This window comes from Phlebotomus argentipes, unplaced genomic scaffold (genome assembly GCF_947086385.1).
Source record: "Phlebotomus argentipes unplaced genomic scaffold, Phlebotomus argentipes genome assembly contig_2, whole genome shotgun sequence".
In the NCBI taxonomy this organism is placed as follows: domain Eukaryota; kingdom Metazoa; phylum Arthropoda; class Insecta; order Diptera; family Psychodidae; genus Phlebotomus; species Phlebotomus argentipes.
Window position 1 is genome coordinate 7,589,101 of NW_026776162.1, and position 12,115 is coordinate 7,601,215.

Here is a 12,115-nt window from a genome sequence, read left to right on the forward strand (position 1 = left end):
CTAAACATGGCAAATACCGTTAGAGAGAGGAAACATCGAAAGAGAGGCACCTCAAGCATTTCTTAAGATTTTTGGATTTTCTGCAGCTTTCACAGGTAATTTTGACCATATATGGTAATCTTCTGTTCTGCCGCATGAGTTTGTGTGACATTATGACCCTTTAATCCCACCCAATGGCATAGCTTTGCCATTTTCTCTCTCGCTCTCTTGTCTGTCTTCGACGCACTCCTGCAAGCGACTCTCTCTGGTACTCCATCTTGGCGCATTCTTGTAAAGGTTTTCACAGCGTCAAGTTGAAATTTTTTGGGAGGTGCGTTTTTCCCTTCTAAGTGTTATCGTGTCTAAAAATTGTTTCAAGTCTCTTCGTATGTTGTGAATGTTGTGATTTTGTAGTACGAGTGCACTGGACATTGTGAGGAAAGTGTGAAAAATAACTGAAAAGTTATTGGCTTTCCTGGACGAAAAAAACTGTTCTTCTTTTTTGCAAAGAAAAAACGTGTTAAAATCATCACAATGAACTTCTTAAGGAAGTTTGCAAGGTAATTTGTCCTCATAATTAAGCGTTTTGTTGGGTTTTATGCATTTGGAGGTGAAAATCTTAGGCAACATTGGAAGATTTTTGTTCTTCACCATTCATTTCCTGGAAAATGGTCACGAAAATCTCATTTATCTTCGATTTCTTACATTTGGATTTGAGGTAACTCTTCATTATTGGGATTGTTTGCATAATTGCGTGTTTGGGGTGCGCGTGAATCGCATTCCGCGTCTATTTTGGCGGCTGACCGGCGATCATGCGTGTTTCCGGGAATATTGTGCGATTGTCGCGTCGAATGGACGCACCTTTGCTCTGGCGATTCTCTGGGTATTTCCCAAAAATGGGTCAGACGCACTTGAAAGCCATCAATTCCCAATCTCTGTCCCTTGATCTGTCTACCTGGCAGAGGTGAAGGACCGGGTCAGGTAGAAAGTGAAGCGAGGGTTTTTGACCTCTGCCAAATTCCGGGAATTGCACGCCAGAAGCGAAACTCAAATGTTCTCGCTTTTTGACTTTTTCAGGGATTTGCAGATGTCGAAGCGTCGCGAGAGCGCTCCAGTGCTGAATGATAATCATGAGCAACGCACCGAGCAGTATCGGCAGGCGATGCAGGACTTCACGGATTGGCGCAAGGAGAATTGCAATTCACAGAAGAGCAACATGAACAGCCTCTTCGCCAAGGGCTCCAGCTCCATTGGCGACAAGTCCTCGCCCACGTACGCTGAGATTGACGATCGGATTCCTGAGGAGGGCAACACGCCTCCTGAGGGATTCTTCCGCTCCAACTCCATCCCCAATTTGGCTCCGTCGCCGCACAAGAGCTCGGCGATGCCGCAGAAGAAGCCCCAGAAGGCGAGGAGCCACAGGAAGGGCAGAGCTCCGCCGCCGCCGCCTCGCTTCAACGCCAATGCGCCTCTGCCGGCGCAGCCGAAGCCAAAGAAGAGCAGCGCAGTGCCCAAGAACTGCTTGCAGCCGATGGAGAGCGAGAAAGACGGCGAGGACACCGACGGGACGCGTTTCAGTGGAAACTACAGGAGATTCGACGTTGATTCCGACGCGGGCATCAAGCTGAGTGCGCCGAAGAAGTATCCGCGCCGTCTGAACGTCGTGCCGAAGCCCGCGGCGATGAATGCGGCTGAATATGACGAAGTGATCAATGAGGGATTCCGCTTCCTGAACGAGCACTGCCAGAATCTGGACATCACACTCGATGAGTACCTCAAGCGCAACAATGTGCCCGTCACTGACCTGGACAAGTCCGATGGCGACTCGTCAGATGAGCAGCGAAAGGGTGAGTTTTGGAATGAATCTGATGGGAAATTGAAAGAGATTTTATTGAATTTATAGGGGAAACTCAGAGAGAAATCTTCATATTGGTCAAATTTCCTTAAATTTCTTATCAAATTGCAATCCAACAAACGTTTTGGGACGTTTATTGTTAATTTTCTTGTCAAGAATCCCTGAATAATATTAAAAGATTGCACAAAAACCTCTTCAAGAGGAAAATAATGAGTCAAAGATGCCTTAAAATGGTTGATTTTGGAATAATCTGTTGATTAGCAATTGCATTTACGCCCTGTTTTTCCTTCCACAGACTCTTTGTCGTCCTTCGGGGGCTTGCAGCAGCAGACCATCGACACATCCGTGCTTGATCCGTTCTACAATCGCATCCAGGACTTCATGCGAATGCAGACTGTGACGATGTGCATGGCGAATGAGGTGCACCGTCGTGTGCCGGCGCCGGGCAGCACTCTTCTCACGCCGCTCGAGTTCTCAGCCGGTGAGTTCAGGAAGTCCTCGGTGTCTGTGCGAAAGTATTCACTGGGCGAGGGTGAGGATTACGGCGCTGCCGATGTGGCGTGCAAGCGAGACTACGAGATACTCGCCAATGTGCGTCACGAGCACGTGAGCGTGCTGATGGCTGTGGTGATGGACAGGGAGTTGAATCAGATCAATGTCATGATGGAGCCTTTCACCTGCTCACTCAATCACTATCTGTACAAGGAGAACAAGGAGTTTTCCGTGGATGAAACAATTACGATTGTGCAGCAATTGTCATCTGCTGTGCAATATTTGCACGAAAGTGAATACATCCATTCGAACATCTCCAGTCACACCGTGATGATGCGCTTGTCACCGCGTGATTATGGCGCTAAAACACGTCGCTATCCCGTGTGCGTGAAACTGATGTGCTTTGAATTGGCCACGAGTGTCAAGTACGACATTAAGAAGAAACTGGAGCAAACTTACGGCCGTCAGGGATATTTTAACGGCGTGGATGGATTCACTGTGATGGGAAAGACGAGGACTTTGCCACCAATGAGTGACACGGTGGACAAGGAGAAGTATTTGGCGATGTCACGAGATCTCCACCGTGGCAAAATTGTGCCAACTGTGAGAGCAACAAAGATGGATTTCATTGATCCAGCTCACATGCCATATTCTCAAGCGTACAGACAGACTTTCTCCCTGCATTACTATCAAGCGCCGGAACTTGTGAAGTCTCGGGCGCTGTTTGTGGTGCCGCGCAAGGAGTGCGACATCTACTCACTGTCCGTGTTGCTGTGGGAGATGCTGAACAAGTGCGTGCCGTACGTGATGTACACGTATGATGAATTGGAGACAATTCACGCAGCTGGAAGATCTCAAATCCCAATAATTGATGATGAGCGTTGTCGCTTCTTCGATGAAGTATTCTCATTGGGTTTGGCTTCGAGGACCAAGGATAGAATAATCTCACCACCACACTTTGACTCTCTCCTGGAGGATGTGCGCTTTATGCATCAGAAGAGAATTGAGAAGGAGCAGATGGAGAATGATGACATTCAGAGGTCGCAGCACATGAAGAACATCACGAATGCTGAGAGGAATGATAAAGTGCAGAAGAAGGATTATCATTTGGCCAGAATTGAGGACATCTTGGACAATGTCACGCTTGAGAGTGCAAATCACAGTGTGTTCTTTGAGAGGGCAGAAAGTTGCAAGGATGAATTGTTGGATGGGAATTTCAAGGAGCGCAAAAATCAGCGTACAAACGGCGAATTGAGCCTCTCAATTGCCTCTGTGGGTAAATCTGCAGGCTCTAGCTTGATGGACAGTGCCAGGAAGAAGCGTTCAATGCTTTACTCTCAACTGTATGAAGAGAAGCCAAATGATACATTCTTCAATCTCTCCCAATCGACGATCTTCAACAGCAATGCAGACTTCCATAATAAGCTCCTGGAGACGGCCAAGGAGGGTGACAAGCTGGAGCGCACGAGTACGACGAAGAAGAAGAAGCCCAGAGAGATTGGCAATGCCAAGGATCTCTTTGGTGGTGACAATGAGGTGAAATCTCGTCGGAATCTGAATGAGAAGATTGAATTTGCGGCCAATGAATCGTCGACAAAGGATGATTCACTGAAGAATGTCTCCATGAATTCGGGCTTTGTGGAGAGAGCGAAGGCCAGACTGGAGAAGTGTATTCTCAATGGGAGTACAAATGTGTCTTCTGAGGAGGAAATTGACGCGGTGAAGAAGACTTTCTCGCCTAGCAAGTATTCCTTCAATGTTGGACAGTGTGATTTGCCCAAGACGAACATCGCGAGGAGGAACAAATTGAGACGCTATGCTTGGCTATCAGAGAAGAAACCATCAATTTCACCGGGTGGAAGTTCCTTCAACTTCCTGTCGGATGAATCTGGCCAGAATGCTGCTCTGCAGGGCTTCAATTTCACCAATCCGATGCAGAAGAAGGCGGAGGAAGAGAAGGCTTTCCAGGCTGATGTGGCTGTGGATGAGCGACGTGGAAGCACATGCAGCATCTCGCTGAATGACTCATTCAGGGAGCGCAAGGTGAATGTGAATCTGAAGGTGAAGCACAATGATCAGGAGATCTTCAGCAATTCCTTCACCAGCGAGGAGGATCTTCAGGCATTCATGACGAAGAAGATCAGTCAGATTCACGTGGATTTGTTCAAGAACAATGGGAATGATCAGGCGGAAGTGGCTTCGTTGAATCCCAAGATGGAGATCAAGATGATTGGACATCGTGGTGAAGAATCGTGTGAGATTCAGCGAGAGATTCTGGATTTGTCAGCGCAAATTGTGGAGAAGTTTGGCAACCATAATAACAGTACGCTGGATGAGACGCAGGAGAAGAGCTCCTTCGAGAGGGATTGCCGACGCATGATGATTGTTAGGCCGGACACTCTGCAGGCGGCGATCAGGAAGCAGAGGCGCGCAACGAAGGAGGATCTGGAGCGCTTTGAAAACTCGCTGTGGCGCCGCGAAAAGAGCTTCTGCGAGAGAACGTCATACAATGGTAGTCTGGGCGAGTCTGATGGCGAAGATGCGGAGAATTGCGCTGCGTTGGCCAATAAGAAAGGTACGAAGTCTGGCAGTGAGGTGAGTCGTTGCTGATCACCTCTGTAAATTTAGACTCCTTCACTCAACACAAGTCTTGTTCTTTTCGCAGGATTCCAAGCACGAAACGGAAGATCTGTACATTGATGATGATCTCTCGCATTGGCCGGCGCTGTGTGTTAATGTGGATTTGGACTTTCTTAAGAAACCTCAAGCGTGAGGACACATATTTGGTGAAATTCCTTTCTTTTTTTTAAACACTGATAACTATTATTGTAGCGTGAAAAATTGAAAGCTTCTTGAACTCCGTGGCGAGGAGAGAAATAGTGAGATGATGATGATGAAATTAAAGAGGTTTATCAATGACGGTTGATCTTTGTTGAGTGTGTATCAGAAAATTTCTTGCTAATGTAGTCGAGTATTGAGTGTGAACAGAAGCGTTTGTACTTTGAGCAATCGCCAGATTGGCCCAATTCCTCTGCCCGGTAGAATTCCGCGTGCAGATCTTCGCGAGCGGAAGTTGAAGGACTGCAAGGAAACACATCGTTAAATTCTCATCTCACTGAACTCTTCCAGTGACTTCCTCACGTTAGGATGATGTGAATGATGTCGCCAATGAGTCCGTTGTGCTCGCAAATCGGCTCCAGAGCTTCCTCGCATATCGCCCGCAGGAGACAAGCTCTGCCTCTCACGCCTGACCATCGCAATTTGCTCTCCAGCGCCTTGTAGACTTTCTTCCTGCTGAACAGCGCTTCACTGGGCGATCTCAGGCTGCGTTCGATGATCTCCAGGCGATCCAGAGGACCAGGAATGAGATCTGACGCCACCGTTGGCATATTATAGTTGGCCTCGAAGTTGTAGGACACAAAGACGTTCCTGTGCGGAATGATCAGCGGCACGGCGATCGCCACTAGAACGCCAGTTGCGCTGTTGTAGGGAAAGGCGAGCCATCGTTTCTCCCTTCCCGGCACTTTTGCGGCACTTTCACTCAAAACAACCCCAGAAAGCACAGCCAGGGCGGCGAGAAATTGGGTGAAATCCATGCTTCTTGGGCGTGAAGAAAAGACTGACGGGAAAATCCATCTGCGAAACATTGTGGGCAATTATTTGATTTACGGTACGATCAATTATCTGTGGATTCTGTGTGTGTGTGTGTGTGTGTGTGGGCGAAGAGAAGGGAACTCCTGGAGAGCTGGAGAGATAAATAGATCTGATTCACGCTAACGGGAGCACAACAGGTGATAATTGGGTGAATAGAAAAGTCCAGACAGAGCACTGATCGAGACAAGGTCAGCTAAGATTGGAGCAAAACGCGACTTATGAGATCCAAAATGCATTCTGGACAGTGTCTGGAGTACTTCGAGCAGTCCCCAGAGCGTCCCAGCTCCTCAGCTGCGTAGTATTCCGGATGGAGATCCTCGTGATCCGATGTTGAGGGTCTGCAAGAGGTTGTGAAGATCACTAGTCTTTTTGTGGGGGTTTATTTGATCCTTACGTGAGAATCACGTGCAGAAGATCTCCCAGAAGTCCGTTGTTATCGTGAAGAGGACTTTCTGAGGCCTCACAAATCGTCCTGAGCAAACAAGCTCTTCCCTTGTGACCGTGACTGCAAGGATAAATCTCTTAGTGATCATCATGATCGACGAATGCCTTCAGCACAACTTGCAAACCATTGAAGATAGCTTTCCAGCGTCCTGTAGATTTTCCTCCTGGTGAAGAATTGACCGGAAGATCTCTTGTGCACCGTTGAATTCCTCGTGATCACTTGTGCGTCTCCTTCCAGTCCGCGATCGACGATCTCGAGCCTCTCCAGAGGTCCTGGAATGTAATCTGCAGCTTCTTCTGGCATCCCATAATTCGCCTCGAAGTTGTACGAAAGAAAGACATTTCTGTAGCGAAGATCAATTGGAACGGCGATCGCGACGAGGATCTGAAGAGGATTTATTTTCTCTTTCTTATCGAATATTATTTACACTTTTCAGCGGGAAAACTCACTCCAGTCGCACTGTCGGGCGGAAAGGTGAGGAATCTCTTCTGCCTCTCTTCACTCTTGATCGCCAGTGCGAAAAGGATCACGAGAAAGGCGGCGATTTTCATGCTTCTCGCTGTCGATCGTGAAAGCAACTGAATTGTCTATTCAGAATGATCTATTTGTGCGGGTGAGAAGATCAAAAAGCCACTATTTGATCTTCGGTATTGCTCTATTAGAACAAGAGGCCGAAAATACTGATCGTGACTGATAAACCCAGAAAAAGTGTGATTTTAGGCCACGCTGGGAATTTTCCTTCTCTAAAAATACACATTTTTATTGTGATTCAGGCTTATTTCTGCACACTATGGAAATCCTTCTGTACTTCTTCACTGCTTTTCCCTCGAAAAATGAGTCCTTGTTGCCCAGAATCTCGTGAGTGAAGTTGTATCTTGCGCTTTTCCTGGATAAAATCACATCAAAGATTCTTAGAAAGGATGCAATTTGGCAATGGAATTTACTATCAAGGCTTTACCTCATGATGTAGAGCGATCTCTTGGGCAGGAGGATATTCACAAAGTACCCAGGATCCGTGGAGTTCTCGGCAGACTTGTCCGGCTGTTTCCTGTAATCACTCTCTGCATTTTGCTGGTACTTCTTCTCATCTATCCTCACCAGGCGCATCACGCTGTCCGACAGAAGACTAACGCCGGCGATTGTGGAGCCGCAATACTGCAAATCCGGGGAGAAAATCTCACAATCTCATCAAGGATCACGCCAAGAGACTCTCTCACCCTAACACTGTCCACGTGAGGCTTGATCACGCCCTCTTCTGCGAGATCCAGGATGTGAACGTGAGGCAGAGCCTCGTCTTTGAACGCCAAATTGCGGATTCTCTCAATGGTCGCCTTGTTGTACGGATACCAGTGCTGTCTCTCCGTCTCCCTGAAACCGTGAATCGCCTTCAATTAACTCAAGTGTAGAAGTTGACCAGGAAATCGATGGTCAGCACTTACGTCATCCCAATGATCGAATTCATAGCGCATCCTTTGGAGATAAGGCTCGATTTCTTCGAGGAATTTACTGACTTCCTCGCGAGAGAGGAAGTCAGGGATGATTGTCATGTGTCTTAGGAAGTCACTGTAGTCTCTTTCTGGCCAATCCTTGTGGAATTCCATGAATTGAGGAACATTTGAGGCACCTTGAAGGTTCATTGATTCAGTGAAATTGCTATTGTTTGGCACTAAAATCACTTACTTGAGGCATTTCTTCTGCAATTCCTGATTGCTGACTTCAAGAAGCTCCTTCTGAAGCTGATAATGCACCTCAACATCACCATTTTCCACTATTTTCCTCACCTTCTTCTACCGCCTCTTATCAAACTATCCGCCAAACAGCTGACTGTCCCACGATTCTGGGACACTCCGGAAGGTTGTCCGAAAAGCCGTTGGTGGCGCTCAAAGAGCGAATTTGTGCGCGCCAAAAACGGTTGAAGGGGAAATTTTCCACCGTAGAAAACGTGCATTTTCTCGAGGCACAATCATCTGTTGCTGTCGTGGCGGACGCTTTTCCGTTGGCGACGCCGTCGCGCATGTGCGACGCCCCCACTCACCGGAGCGCGATGAGAATTTGGAGCCCAGTCGTGAGTTTCCCCGATTTTCCAACAGTCTCCGCAGTAAGTTCATCACGAGTAGTTGGGCCGTTTTTGTTCGTGCGTGGGTGAAAGAAAAAATTGTCTCTTTTTTCCTTCCTTGAGTTCTCCAGTGGTTTTTTGAGTGTTTTGTGGCCAGTTTGGCGGCGCTGGGCCGAGGCGATGGGGATGCACTTCCGGTAGGCGCCCTGGCGGCCCCACTCTGTCGACCAGTGCCCGTCGTCTGTGGGGCTCGGGCGGAGCTCCTCGAGTGCGTGGCGCTCTGTGTGTGTGTGCGGTCGGGAGATGCGGAGAGGAAAAAAGACGTCGTCACAGTGCAAATGGGGGGCAGGACGGTGGGAGGATTATTGACCGAAAAGTGGTCTCATTTTTCTTCCACTTCTTGTGTCCCTCCCGGACGCACGGAGTGAAAACTCCAACGCCCCTCGTCTATTATTAATTGGAGCCTTGTGTGAGCCTCTCGGCTGCAAATTGCTCACTATTACTTATCGCCCAGGGAGTGAAAAATCCCGCCAAACGGGGCGCTTTCCTACTCCCCAATCCCCCACAAAATCTCTCCAGATTGTGGCTCTGGGCGCTCGCGAATTGCGAGAAAAGACTCGCGCGCGCGATATCACGAAAATAGATTTTCGGTAAACTTGTCGGGGAATTTTCACTTTTGTTTATATTAATAATCGATAAATAAAAATATATTGGCGCGCTCCGTGTGTGCTGCAAATCGGAGGAGTGTGAGAAAATGAGGAAATCCACAATCGGTGAAAAGGAGGTGCACGCGAAGCTCTTCCCGCGGAAGAGATTCGCAAAAGTGCTTGCTGCGATCTGATACAAAGAGTTGAAAAAGAGTTTTTTCGATTAAAAGAGGATCAAATTTGGCTGGAAACGTATTTTGGTGGCAGTAATAGATTTTCCAACATGCTTTTTTATCCTTTTTATTCATAGTTTTGGGTTGAAAATTGTTAAAACGTTAAAAAACATAGTTTGAATTATGACAAATTGATCATTTAGAATACTTTAAAACAGCATAAAATTAAGAAAACTACAAAAAATTCGTAAAATGTTTGAATGTGGAAAAATATCACTCATTTTTGCAAAGATCTTTGAACTTTGTAGAAATAAAGGTCAAAAATGCGTCACTTTATGCCACACATTTGTCACAATTAGTTAATTGCATCCCAAGAGCTGATTTTATTGATCTAAAATTAGCATTCATCAGTACCATATGTTTTAACCTTGGTTTTAACTAAAATCCAGAAAATAATTATTGTCAGAGTCGACATAAATTCTCGTAATACGGCGCAATGTTCGCGAGATTATGTGGAAAGCTTAATAGTTGATTAATTATAAATGATAATTAATTATAGACCATTTCTACCAAACTTTCAACTACAATTCTATCTCAAAAAGCACAAATAAGTGTATTGATTGCTTTGTGATTCATGAGAATCGACTGCCCAAAATTGCCTCGTTTGCGCTGTTGGGCAAAAGGAAAAAACACGCATTTTGCTGTACAGCAGGAATCGCCAAAAGCCCTAATACTTTTGCGAACTACAACTTTTCAATAGGCTATTAATAGACCATCGAGCATTTCGACAGTGGCCTTTGCGAACTCCCCGAAGAGCAATGATCAGACCATTCGGGGCAGCGTGACTAAACGCAAGTCTTTCTGCGGGATTACGTGGAAAAGGGCAGAAAAAGGGGTTCGGGCGAAGAAGTGGACACAAAGGGCACATAAAATGACAAAATGAGTGGAAAAATGCGAACGAGAGAGACGGGAAATTTCAATAGACGATGAAAAGCCTGCCATTTGCGGACTCAATTGTGGCGCTCCTGCACGGGAAAATCCCACCCGTTGGAATTCCCGGTCGCCCTTGAAGATAAATTACATTGATCCGTGGGGTCGGAAGATTACACTCCCTGTCGCATGTAATCCAGCGTGGCATATTTTATGCAAAATGTTTGTACATCCCGCCCCTCCCGCCCGCCAAGCGGCGCTCTGGAGACGAGGGTGGACTTGATGGATGTCGAGCATGTAAACAAGATTGATTTTGAGCACTCTTCGGGCGCTGTTTGGACGTGCAGAAGGAGCCCAAATGACCGATGATACTTTAAAAGCGCCAGTAAAACACTTGAACAATAATTCTGAGGGTAATTGAGCCGCGGAAGCAGTCGCCAAGGGGGAGATATTGCAATTGGAAGTGTTGCACAGTTCAGTGTGATTTTGACTCGCAAAATGGTTCTTTTTCACAAATTTTGTTGCACATGAAATTGCAGAAATTAGCATTTGAATCTCATATGTTGTAAAAAGTGGCACTAAAATGAAACAAAGCTTTGAAAATATAACTTTGAACTTTGATTATGTTCATTTTGAACTCATAATCAAGTCATAAAATTGTAAATATTGCCCAACTTTGCTAAAAATATAGCGAATTTTAGTGGTAAACTTTTTAATTAGTTTTGAATAATCGGATATTTGGCACAGAAACACTGTTTTAATGGTAGGAAATTGATTTTCTATTTATATTTTTAGTTTATAAACTCCACAATTCATTGAGAAATCAATCGTTTTATCCTTTCATTCAATTGATGGCGTATTTCTTAAAAATCTACCTTAATGACGCGTTCTTGAACTGGTTAAGATTCTCAATAGAAATTAAGGAAGTGACCAAGATATGATATCGTATATTAACTCCTCCTTGGCACGCACATAAATCTCCCACTCATCATATAAATTGCGGGCAAAATTGCTAGAATAACACGTTGATATTTAGTTCTCAATTGAAACTCTATCGAGCGAATGACCATTGTTTGATCCCAATATAACAGCAGAATTGCGGGTGTTTTGCTCATGGTTTGTCCCATTCTGCAGTTCAGCATCTCTTGATGGCCTCATTTCACATTGTATATATTGCTTCATCTGCAAATACACCATAAAATCGTCCGAAATTCACTCAAGTTTCTAATTTTGCCGCAATTACTGTGAAAATATTCATGGGAAATCCACTGTGAGAGCTTCTCATGTGGAATTGTTGGTTTGATTTCCCAGGAAATCAGGACAAATGTCACAGAATAACTTTATGATTGATATTCTCTCGGCATTTCCCCCAACTTTCTTGCAACTCACACACAGATTGTGTTCCATTTTGTCAGCACTTCACACACACAAACACGGCAAACAAGATGCTGATGGTGAAAAATGATTTGCAGCATTTGAATGCGTAAAGAAAATTCATCGAACAAATATTTAAAAATCCACCAGACATTATAAGGCTTCTCATCTTGAAATTGCGCTTTAAATGGACAACACAAACTGACATGATTTCGCAGCATCGCCATGTGGATAAACAGAGAAGATAAAAGTGTTTCCATGAATCTTTAAAAAGCATTGGCAGAGGAAACTTTTTGCCTGACTCATCCATTAGTTAAATAAATTAAAAGGAATCGTGATCCAATAAAGAAATCACGATAAAAAATCTCAATTGTACTTTGGAAGTTGCAACAGGGGAAGATATTCGCATGGAATTTATTTGCTAGCCAGCAATTTGAACAATTCAGCCCGGACACGTTTTATTATTTCATGTACAGTCTGAAATTGGACCATATTTTATTTCACACTCTC

The 12,115-nt window shown here is 45.4% G+C and overlaps 4 protein-coding genes across 6 annotated transcripts; 1 reads left to right on the plus strand and 3 right to left on the minus strand.

Annotated features, from left to right (window-relative positions):
* The first annotated feature begins 23 nt into the window (after positions 1–23).
* Positions 24–5,245, plus strand: LOC132264785 (uncharacterized). 3 transcript variants are annotated; one of them, XM_059765104.1, is made up of 4 exons: positions 24–95; positions 1,057–1,826; positions 2,130–4,921; positions 4,992–5,245. In XM_059765104.1, the coding sequence occupies exons 2-4, from the start codon at positions 1,067–1,069 to the stop codon at positions 5,097–5,099; spliced, it is 3,660 nt and encodes a 1,219-aa protein (XP_059621087.1). In that variant the 5' UTR covers positions 24–95; positions 1,057–1,066; the 3' UTR covers positions 5,100–5,245. The 3 variants fall into 3 exon arrangements, with proteins under 3 accessions (XP_059621087.1, XP_059621086.1, XP_059621088.1); XM_059765103.1 differs by lacking the exon at positions 24–95 and adding an exon at positions 265–539; XM_059765105.1 differs by lacking the exon at positions 24–95 and adding an exon at positions 265–539 and having other exon boundaries at positions 2,130–4,901.
* LOC132265227 (uncharacterized) lies at positions 5,230–5,922 on the minus strand. Its single transcript, XM_059765805.1, has 2 exons — positions 5,468–5,922; positions 5,230–5,407 (listed from the first exon to the last, which is right to left on the minus strand). Exons 1-2 carry the CDS (start codon positions 5,920–5,922, stop codon positions 5,239–5,241), a joined length of 624 nt encoding a protein of 207 aa, XP_059621788.1. The 3' UTR covers positions 5,230–5,238.
* Positions 5,923–5,979: 57 nt separating this feature from the next.
* On the minus strand, positions 5,980–6,976 carry LOC132265228 (uncharacterized). The gene is made up of 4 exons (XM_059765806.1): positions 6,875–6,976; positions 6,550–6,809; positions 6,375–6,485; positions 5,980–6,318 (listed from the first exon to the last, which is right to left on the minus strand). The coding sequence occupies exons 1-4, from the start codon at positions 6,974–6,976 to the stop codon at positions 6,174–6,176; spliced, it is 618 nt and encodes a 205-aa protein (XP_059621789.1). The 3' UTR covers positions 5,980–6,173.
* Positions 6,977–7,109: 133 nt separating this feature from the next.
* On the minus strand, positions 7,110–8,246 carry LOC132264715 (alpha-ketoglutarate-dependent dioxygenase alkB homolog 7, mitochondrial). Its single transcript, XM_059765005.1, has 5 exons — positions 8,106–8,246; positions 7,865–8,049; positions 7,643–7,810; positions 7,384–7,580; positions 7,110–7,311 (listed from the first exon to the last, which is right to left on the minus strand). The coding sequence occupies exons 1-5, from the start codon at positions 8,185–8,187 to the stop codon at positions 7,185–7,187; spliced, it is 759 nt and encodes a 252-aa protein (XP_059620988.1). The 5' UTR covers positions 8,188–8,246; the 3' UTR covers positions 7,110–7,184.
* Positions 8,247–12,115: the final 3,869 nt, after the last annotated feature.

What these genes read in the sequence shown, in the direction of transcription:
- LOC132264715 (XM_059765005.1), bottom strand. Translation starts at nt 8,187, where the DNA reads ATGGTGATGTTGAGGTGCATTATCAGCTTCAGAAGGAGCTTCTTGAAG. An exon ending in CTCACGTGGACAGTGTTAGG is followed by an intron (nt 7,581 to 7,642) that starts GTGAGAGAGTCT and finishes CCGGATTTGCAG; the next exon opens with TATTGCGGCTCCACAATCGC. An exon ending in AGATCGCTCTACATCATGAG is followed by an intron (nt 7,312 to 7,383) that starts GTAAAGCCTTGA and finishes GATTTTATCCAG; the next exon opens with GAAAAGCGCAAGATACAACT.
- LOC132265227 (XM_059765805.1), bottom strand. Translation starts at nt 5,922, where the DNA reads ATGGATTTCACCCAATTTCTCGCCGCCCTGGCTGTGCTTTCTGGGGTT. An exon ending in ATCATTCACATCATCCTAAC is followed by an intron (nt 5,408 to 5,467) that starts GTGAGGAAGTCA and finishes GTTTCCTTGCAG; the next exon opens with TCCTTCAACTTCCGCTCGCG.
- LOC132264785 (XM_059765103.1), top strand. Translation starts at nt 514, where the DNA reads ATGAACTTCTTAAGGAAGTTTGCAAG. An exon ending in GTCAGATGAGCAGCGAAAGG is followed by an intron (nt 1,827 to 2,129) that starts GTGAGTTTTGGA and finishes TTCCTTCCACAG; the next exon opens with ACTCTTTGTCGTCCTTCGGG. An exon ending in GTACGAAGTCTGGCAGTGAG is followed by an intron (nt 4,922 to 4,991) that starts GTGAGTCGTTGC and finishes TTCTTTTCGCAG; the next exon opens with GATTCCAAGCACGAAACGGA.
- LOC132265228 (XM_059765806.1), bottom strand. Translation starts at nt 6,976, where the DNA reads ATGAAAATCGCCGCCTTTCTCGTGATCCTTTTCGCACTGGCGATCAAG. An exon ending in CGCCCGACAGTGCGACTGGA is followed by an intron (nt 6,810 to 6,874) that starts GTGAGTTTTCCC and finishes AATCCTCTTCAG; the next exon opens with ATCCTCGTCGCGATCGCCGT. An exon ending in CTTCTGCACGTGATTCTCAC is followed by an intron (nt 6,319 to 6,374) that starts GTAAGGATCAAA and finishes AACCTCTTGCAG; the next exon opens with ACCCTCAACATCGGATCACG.